At 41.6% G+C, this 9,891-nt stretch overlaps 2 protein-coding genes across 2 annotated transcripts; both read left to right on the forward strand.

Annotated features, from left to right (window-relative positions):
* Positions 1-949: 949 nt before the first annotated feature.
* BCR41DRAFT_19266 (hypothetical protein) lies at positions 950-2,179 on the forward strand. Its single transcript, XM_022019831.1, has one exon. The coding sequence runs from the start codon at positions 1,376-1,378 to the stop codon at positions 2,048-2,050; it is 675 nt and encodes a 224-aa protein (XP_021875062.1). The 5' UTR covers positions 950-1,375; the 3' UTR covers positions 2,051-2,179.
* Positions 2,180-9,217: 7,038 nt separating this feature from the next.
* On the forward strand, positions 9,218-9,891 carry BCR41DRAFT_365994 (hypothetical protein). Its single transcript, XM_022026195.1, has 2 exons — positions 9,218-9,694; positions 9,721-9,891. Exons 1-2 carry the CDS (start codon positions 9,268-9,270, stop codon positions 9,849-9,851), a joined length of 558 nt encoding a protein of 185 aa, XP_021875063.1. The 5' UTR covers positions 9,218-9,267; the 3' UTR covers positions 9,852-9,891.

Consider the following 9,891-nt stretch of genomic DNA (forward strand, 5'->3'; position numbering starts at 1 on the left):
CCTCTATAACCAATATTTCTATTCGGTTTGGGATCCGCATAGTTGTCATACGGATGTGGTGCTTTTGATTGTGGTTGTTTAGCATTTAATACAGCACCTGTCGCTGCTATTTTTAAGGAATGGTTTATAGACACAGTTTTGTGAATCAAAGATGAATACTTAGGTGCATCTAATGAAGAGCCGGTAGGGCTGTCAACATGAGGGGAAAGGTCCATGTGCTTTATTGCAAACTCGAGATCGTTTCCTAGAATATCATCATAGCTATCTGCTTTAGTTTGATGTAGGGCAGCTACTTTTTTATAAAAGATTGGTCCCTTGTTTTTATCCTCCCTTTGTGCTTGTCTGTTAAACTCAGCAAACTTAGTAGGGTTGGAATGCCTGAAACAATCTGCATCTGCATGTTTTCTATTCAGTGAGATACATGTGGGATCCTTACAGGGACTGGATTGACTGCCGGCCTTATGGGCTCTTTTCCCTGTGTTATAGGGATGGCGTGCCTCAGTCTTCTTGGGATGGTTAATCAGGCCTTTGATCATTTGATAATGGGCCTCAGCCATGTTGAGTTTGTCCGCAAGGGCTGTGCTCCTCTGCTCAAACTTCAATCTGGCTGCTCCAGCTTCTTCGGTGGGTTGAGAATTGCCGCATTGTAACAAACGGTCAGATGCATCTTCTCGTTCATACAATATTGTGATAAAATGATTGTATTGGGTTGATGAAAAAGTTGTTCAAATGAGAATCGGTTGAGTGAAAAGAATGTGTTGATCTGAAAGTGAAAATTTTTTTTTCTTGCCAGAATATTTTTTTTTTTTTTTTTTCGAAAAGAAAAGTGATCTTTTTTATAAAAAATAAATGCATGTTCCAATTTAAAGGAGAGCCCGTTGAGGTTCACAACGTCGGCACATGCTCTTCTGTTTCCAAATCCGGACTTGAAATCCAAATGAGGAAATAGAGTTATATTAAAGTAACAGGGTATTTAATAACCATAGTGGAGATTTAAGGGACAGGCTACTTCAGTGAGAAGGGCGCTCTATAAGTTCACACCATATTGGAACCGATAGGGAGCCAATGACAGCAATGACCCATGGTCTCTAGTATAAAGGTCCCACAGATAAATTAAAGCCCAATTTAAGGTTGTAAGGATTGTGTCGCTTAATGACAGGGGCAGATGGTGATCAATGATTGGCTGATGGTCATGCCATGCATGATGAATGCGGATTGGATGAGGATGTCAATGGGGAGTGTCCATTTTGAAAAATCAATTTTGAAGTAGTTCTCGCTCCTTCATTCCTCATTCCTAAACCACGACCATTGTTATACTTTTGCCCATATACTTCCAACTGTACCCGTTTCTTTTTATAAGTTAAAGAAAATAACAATGTCCTCAAACACCCGTAACAATGCTTCTTCTTCTTCCCGCACCACCAGGCCAGTGACACGTCAACAGACTGAGTCAGAGGCTCGAGAGGCAAGGCCTACTCGAAGATATAACCGTCTTCCCTTAGCACCATTGTCTCCTAATATCAGGACCCGATCCACTGGACCCATCTACCATGAAGATGCATCCAGCATAAGAATAAGGGTACCTGATTCCTTATCTCCAGAGCCAGAGCCAAGTGCAAGTGCTTTTAGTACATCATATGGAGAATTAGTAAGGAGAGCGTCTGCTGGGGAGTCTTGTCAGACAAGTGGAGTATGCTCTTCAAGAGGGGTACAAAAGGGAAAGCGTCCCAGAGAGGATGACTCCGGATCTGTTGAGAACTCTTCGTCCGCTCCTTTTAATAAGAGGAGTAGATTTTTGAAAGGGCAAGATCGTACGATAGAGCTCAAGCAGAGTGTGGTGGATTGCATATGTCCGGATGAGTTTATGCTTGTATTTCATCATCTTCGATGTGCATACAAATGGATTGATGGTCTGGACAAGACCATTGTCGAGCAGGAAAAGACAATCAATGCTCTTTTAGTGAGAATACAGAATTTAGAAGCTCTGCACGCCTCTGGGTCAGGTTCTTCGCCTCAAAACAAGGGGAAGGCAAAGGCTGAGGATGAATGAATGGTGCTTTCTCACGAAACTTAGTTTGTATGAATTGAATAAAATCAAAATAAATTGGTTGAATAAAACTAAAATAACTCGTTTCTGTGATTCAATAGTTCAGACTGAAGCTTATTTATCAATGGAAAGGAAAGAAATGTCCCTGAATTGATGACCATGAGAAAATGGTGGCGAAACATGTACAATATCGAATAAGCTTTGCATGTGGAAGAATTTATACTAGTCTTGCATTGTCTCCAAGGTGCATACCTTTAGGTCTAGCCCTTCGACTCAAGACAAAGGGAAGGCAAGGGCTGAGGAGCTGAGGATTGTTGGAAGGGGCTGAGGATCTTTAGAAAAAAATGCTCTTTGTGCTCCATTTTGTATGAATTGATAAAATCAAAATAACTCTCTGTGAAGAATGGATCTCGTTTGCAAATGGAATGGATAGAAACTTTTTCTGGATTGATAACCATACTGCCAAAAGGCAAGCAATCTTTGTATGTGAGGAGTATATGAATGGAGATAGCGCGGAATAAATGTGACAAATTTTTTTTTTTTTTTTTTTTTGCGCATGTCAAAATCTCAATCACTAGATCTGAGGATCACGCCATCGTCTTTTCAGGCAGAGAAATCTCAATGGCGAATGAGAATGGAGAATGGATGATGGATGGATGATTGTGATTATAAATTGATTGTCATTTTTCATTCCTCCATTCCTCACTCTAGCACTTCCAAAACTTCACATACACTTTTCCATAAGTTCCTTGCACTTATTCCTTTTTTTTTTTTTTTTTTTTTTTTTACCATGTCTTCCAAAGTTGTTTCCCCTAAAACCCTTTCCACTTCTTCCGCTGTTCAGGATAAGGGCAAAAATCAACCTGTTCAGGAGAAGGGTGAAAACCTTGTCACCCTTGATTATTCACTGACCGGCGCTGAGGAGAGTAGTGGAAGTGAGGAGGAAGTGGACGTAAGAGGAGTGAAATATGCCAGGATCATAATAAGTAACGAGAACGAAAGAAAGATGTGTTTATTATGATCCAGGGATCTTCGTTAAATAAAAAGGGTAAAAATCTTAGCTATAGTAAAAACCCATGTAAATGACTGCTAATCGCAACATAACTCCCCCTCCAGACGAGCGTCCAGGTAAGAGCGAGTGCTTATAAAGCTTGGAAGGAAAATTTATAAAACCTTCCTATTAGGATAATTAGTGTCGAAGGAAAAGTCTAAAAACCTTCTTGTTTGATTAAATAAATAAATAAATTCTTTGAAGGAAAATAAATAAAACCTTCAGCGTCTGCATTTCTTTTTAGATGCGACCATAAAAAAAGGGTAAAATAATAAACCTTAAATTTGATTTGATAGTGAGGAAAACGTTCATGCTGTTAACGCATGCGTACAAAAACCTTAGTGAAGCAACATTCGTTTTTTTGCTTCTACCTTCTGTTCTTATGTCTTTTCTGAGCCCTTGACCCTACAACTGTTGCAGGTTGCTTCCTCTTAGCCATTTTGGCAATCATATGAGGGTTCTGCTGATTAAGCTTTTTATAGTACTTATTGATCATTGCTTTGGAGTCAAAATCTTCGTACCTAAGTTGCGAGTTGTGCTCATCGTCATATCCTTTCCATTTAACTGTGTACAGTGTCTCTCCCCCCTCAGAAGTTTCATGACTCAAGATAGCTTCGACTTCATAATGATCATCGGCGTCATCCGAAGCATCAAGTGGTCGATCCACTAGCTTAAGCTGTTCAGGAGCAAAATTACGAGGTAGTAGTTGTCTCATCGCGTCACGGAGAACATATGTACCACGAACAGTGCGGCGAACTACTTGAAACGGCCCAATGTACTTATTATCAAATGTACTATTAGCCAAGGGGTCCTTGATCATCACATAGGCGGCAATAGGGAAGTCAGTTATAAAATGATTTGAGTTGAATTTATCCACCATCTTCTGCTGCGAGGCTGTACTCTTATCTGCAATAGCAGGGAATACAAGGTCAGTAAGATACCTTAAGCGCTCATTCAATTCTGATTCAGATAGCAATCGTGATCCCGATGCTGAGAAGTCAGATATTCCAGCGAAAGATCGACCATAAAACAGCGAAAAAGGCGCCGAGCCATGAAGGCTAACAATTCTAGTATTCATTTGTAACTGGACCATAGGAAGTTGGTCATCCCATTTAGTGATTTCGCCTTGAATAGATTTCTGCAAGAGATCTTTAAGGGTACGGACATTACGTTCTGCTAAGCCATTGGCCCGAGGATGATAAGGCGTAGTAAGCCTATGATCAATCTCAAGCTTGGTAGTTAACGATCTGACAACTAAGTTGACAAATTCAGTCCCATTATCACTCTGGATAATTTTAGGGAACCCAATGGAGCAGAATAATTTGAAAAGTCGAGCGGCGACAGTGACCGCATTACGATTAGGTATTGGTTCGATAAAAACAAACCTCGTGCATACATCTACGGCGAGAAGAGCGTATTCGTTGCCTGCGTCGCTGACAGGAAATTGGGCTAGGTCAAAGGCTATGTGCTCGCCTGGTAGAGTAGCATGTATTGCTTTGAGTGGATGGTAGCCTTTACGCACGATATTATAGTGCTGGCAAGCAGAGCATTGTCTTATCCACTGATTGCAGGTTTCACGCATTTTGGGCCAGTTATACCCTTGCTGCTGCAATGATAAAACCATGGCATTAATACCAAGGTGTCCAAAGCTGTGTGTATCTTTCAAAAGTTGCTTTTGCTGATCATCAGTAGGCGCCACTCGTTGCACTTCTTGATCTTGAATCTGGTGCACATAAGGTAAAGAAGTATCAAGACTTTCAATCCTTGGAATAAGATCTGCTGATTGCGTAACTATTAGAGGATCAGTTGTGTCAGTGGAGCGTAAGCTGCGTCTCATTGATACTGCAGATACTCTTGTAGACTCTGATTGAGAAGACTCTGGATGGGTCGGACTATTTTCTCGGGCCCATAATTCATCAGGAAAAGCTCTCGATAGCGCATCAGGAATAATGTTCAGCAATCCAGGTCTGTAGATGCATTGGAAATCATAGCTGAGAAGGGTTTCTCTCCAGTCCGCTAAGATCTGTGAAAGTTCCTTTTGTTCATGAATATAAGTGAGTGGTTTGTGATCAGTGTATAGGGTGAATTTGCGACCCCATAAGTAGTAGTGAAACTTTTTGCAAGCATAGATAATGCCTAAAAGTTCTTTCATATATGCTGGGTAGTTGCGTTCGTGGTTCTTTAAAGCTCTAGCCATAAAAGAAATATAATTGACTTTGGTGTCATCTTCAGGACCATTTGGTAATTGATAAAGAACTGCACCAATACCTAGATTGGACGCGTCAGTGGCCACATAAAAGGGCTGAGAGAAGTCAGGGAATGACAATACAGGTGCTGATATGATGAGCTGTTTGAACTGATTAAAACAACGCAATTCTAGATCACCTAGTGTAAAGTGTCCTTTGACGTTTCTCAATTTATCCAAAGGTGCTGCCAAAGTACTAAAGAGGGGTATGTATTCTCTGAAGTAGTTAAACATCCCAAGGTATCTTTGTACCATTTTGCCATCGGTGGGAGGAGTCCATGATTGAACATTAGCAACTTTTTCTGGATTAATCCTTCTACCATTTGCATCGATGACGAACCCGAGCAACAAAACTTCCATGCGGAGGAAATTGCTCTTTTCCTTATTGATAATCAGATTGGCACTTGTCAATAGTTTAATCACCATTTTGACATGTTCAGTGTGCTCTTCAATGCTGTCGGAGAAAATGACAATGTCATCAACATAAGCGCTAACGAAGTGAAGATCTCCAAGCAATTGAGACATTCCTCTTTGGAAGATGCTAGTCATAGGCTTCAATCCAAAAGGAGCACGAGCAAACATATATTGTTTGTTCATATGCTTAAATGCCGTGTAGGGTTGGCTTTTCTCATCCAGAGGTAATCTATGATATGCTTGTGACAAGTCAATTGTAGTAAAATACTTATGACCTGCAGCTCGTTCCAATATTTCGGAAATGATAGGGATAGGAAAGTTATCAATATCCACGAGCTGCTTATTCAGCGTTCTTGGGTCAAGACAGACTCTGTATTTAATAATTTCGCCTTCTAAGTTCTTCCTTGCTGCAAGTGTGAGAGAGTTGTTGTAGGGGTTACCTTTAGGCGCCTCAACTGTAACTCCATTGTCTAGCCATTTCTGTACGGTGGTATTGACTTCATCCATTTCTACTTGCGCGTAGAACCTACGAGAGCGTTCTTGAATCACGCAGTCATCTCTGACTTTTAGATGGACTCTCATAACGTCTAGTGGACAGTGACTCTTGGGGTCTATCTGGCTATTAGAGCAAAGGAAGGGCTCAATGGCTAATAAGAACTGTTTCTTCTGTTCGATGAACTCAGTTTCTAACTCTTGGTCTTTCATAATGGAGGGTACAAGTGGCGGTTTACTTTCATCATCTAAGAAATCACCTGTCTTTTCAGCAACAGCTGTAGCTATGCCATGGATCCCAAAGCCGAAGCGGTAAAATAGATCCATTCCGATAAGGAAGTCGTAATAGCCCATAGGCATCACACTGACTCTGCATTCTACTGTTCGGTGATTACAAGAGAGAATAATAGCATCTACTGTGCCGACATTTTGAAAACCAGTAGTGTCATCTGCAAATCTAATTACAGTGTTTTTCGAGGTTGTAGTCCTTATTTTGAGGTCTTTGGCTACTTCTCGATTGATAAAGGATACATTGGAACCAGGATCAAGTAAAGCCGTGTATAAGAGGCCATTTATAGTAATGGGAACAGATATTCTGTTGTCTTCCGGTTCAGGTCCTCTATAACCAATATTTCTACTCGGTTTGGGATCCGCATAATTGTCATACGGATGTGGTGCTTTTGATTGTGGTTGTTTAACATTTAATACAGCACTTGTCGCTGCTATTTTTAAGGAATGGTTTATAGACACGGTTTTGTGAATCAAAGATGAATACTTAGGTGTATCTGATGAAGGGCCGGTAGGGCTGTCAACATAAGGGCAAATATCCATTCGGTTTATTGCGAGTTCAAGATCATTTCCTAGAACGTCATCAAAGCTATCTTCTTTCATTTGACGCAGGGAGGCTACCTTCTTATATTGAATAGGCCCCTTCTTGTCTCTTCCGTGAGCTTGCTTGTTAAGCTCGGCAAACTTGTTTGGATTTGTATGCCGAAAGCAGTCTGCATCTGAATGTTTTCTGTTCAGGGAGACGCAAGTAGGGTCCTTACAAGGATTGGAATTGCCGGCCCTTTGGGCTCTTTTCCCTGTGTTATAGGGATGGCGACTTTCTACCCTTTTGGAATGGGTTCTTGATTGTCGACGATGCTGCTGAACCTCCTTAGGTTGGTTGTCCTCTGCATTCTTGGTGGGAGACAGCTCGTTCCCAAATTTGTTTATAAACCACGCACATGGATTTCTTCTTTCACCAGAAAGGACACTAGGGTTCATTCTGATAAACTCAAGAAGCTGGTTTACGTCCGTAATGGTATCCAGCGAATGAAACTCAGATAGGACTTTCTCTCTGCCTGCGTCTGACAGCGTCGAGGTGATTTTCCCATATAAAAGAACACCCATTAGCTGCAGACCTCCGGCTTCAATGAGCAGCTCTATCCGGTCCACATAGGAATTAGCGTCTTCACCAGACATAGGAGCGAGGTCACCAATTTGACTTATGATCAGGGAACGAATGAGATCGAACTTCAAGATCTTTTGGATGCATCTTTTAACTTGATGCCAAGATCGGTTTTGATACACAGGGGTCTTGATAAGTCGGTCGTACTCTTCATGAAGGCCTGTAGGGACTAGCGCTAGGTTCATATACCTCCACGCCATGTCGTCAAACAGATCATCAGTCAGATAATTGGTATAGTGGGTCTTGAAGGACTTCTGAAAGTCCACGACAGTCTTGATAACTTTGAATGGGACATCCTTCAGGGGAATTCCTTTAAGCTGGAATCGAAGCGAAGGGGCTCCTGATTTCTCTTGGATTTGCACCCTGGAATAATCGATTTCCATGGATGCTTTGTCGATAATGGGGATCCTCTTATAATTGAAGACTCTCGCCAATGCGACATGTTTTCTTGATCCCAATGACAGGAAATACATCGAGACCGTTAGAGTCTTGCGTTTCAGTTTCTGGAAGCGACTGATCCTCATGAAGGGTAGCAGCAGGTTGCCTAGATTTGTTCATGGCTTCCTGAGTGTTGATCAGGCCTTTAATCATTTGATAATGGGCCTCTGCTGTTTCTAGCTTGTCAGTGAAATTTTTATTCATCTGCTCAAACTCCAGCTTAGCTGCTTCAGCTTCATCGGGAGGAAAGGCTGGGTTGATAATTGTCGTGTTGTACTTAACGGCCAATTTCATCTTCTCATTCAAACACTGCTGGCGGTTGGCATCAGCTTGTATAAGTGATTCTTTCAGCTGGCTCAACAACGCTTGGGACGGGGCTTCCGCTTCCGCAAGCGTGGGAGGATGCCCTACTGGGGTTGTTCCGGGCAAGGGCATCATTGTCTCTTCCGGTAGGGTAGAAACAAAGGTCCTAGGTGGGGTTTGCTCGTCGAAGACGGGAGAAGATGGTGTGGAGTTGGTTGAGTTAGAGGCCATTGTGGTAAAATGATGGTTGGTATGAGGGTGTAGGAGATATTGTTTCTTGATGTAAATTGTGTGTGTTCGAAAAAGGTTCTGATTTTTTTTTTTTTTTTTATACATATATATACGAGTGCCATCATCTCTATCCATGTTAAGACACAACGCGCCAGGATGGCATGGTTTGTATACCACGTTCCAAATTTGGAGGCAAATTAACAATAGATCGCTCTGATCTGCAGGAATTCATAATTACCCCACATTGCTCTGTCTCCTGGTCCAAAATAAACATTTTGAATTGGTTTGTGAGGGTGTGACGCTTAGTAACATGGGCAAAATCAAGATCAGTGATTGGTTGATGGTCATGCCATGCATGGTGAATGCGGATTGGGATGAGGATGTCAATGGAATGTAATGGTTGAAATTCAATTTTTTAAGCAATTCTCGCTCCTTCATTCCTCATTCCTAAACCACAGCCATTTTCAAACTTTGCTCAAACACTTCAGACTACACCAGTTTCCCTTTTTTTTTTTTTTTTTTTTTTAAAAAAAATAATAATGTCTTCAAACACCAGGAACAATACTTCTACATGTTCACGCACCACCAGGCTAATGACACGTCAACAGGCTGAGTCAGAGGCCCAAGAGGCAAGGCTTAGTCGAAGCCAAAATCGTCTTCCTCTAGCGTCACTGTCTCTCAATATTAGAGCTCGATTTGCTGGACCCAACCACCAGGAGAACGTGTCAAGAATTAGAATAAGAGTGCCCGATTCCTTATCTCCAGAACCGGAGCCCCATACCCATGCCTCTAATACTTCAAGTGGAGAATCAGTGAGGCGAGGATCTGCTAGAGAGTCTCATCAGACTAATGCAGCAGGCTCTTCACGAGGGGTATATAAGGGAAAGCGTTCTAGAGAGGATTATTCAGGATCTGTTGAGAGTTCTTCATCTTCACCGTTTAACAAGAAGAGTAGATTGTTGAAAGGACAAGATTGTAAATGTGCGAATGAATTTAAGCTAGTTTTGCATTATCTCCGAGGTGCATATGCAGGATTGATAGTCTAGACGAGGTCATTTTCGAGCAAGGAAAGACTATAAATGTTCTTTCAATGAGGTTACAAGAATTAGAAGCTAAGCATGCCTCTGGGTCAAGTCCTTTGACTAAGAATAAGGGGAAGGCAAAAAGCCGAGAATAGCAGAATGGTTTTTTAACCAAAACTTTGATTGTATGATTCG

Source organism: Lobosporangium transversale, assembly GCF_002105155.1.
Source record: "Lobosporangium transversale strain NRRL 3116 chromosome Unknown BCR41scaffold_108, whole genome shotgun sequence".
Taxonomy (NCBI): Eukaryota; Fungi; Mortierellomycota; class Mortierellomycetes; order Mortierellales; family Mortierellaceae; genus Lobosporangium; species Lobosporangium transversale.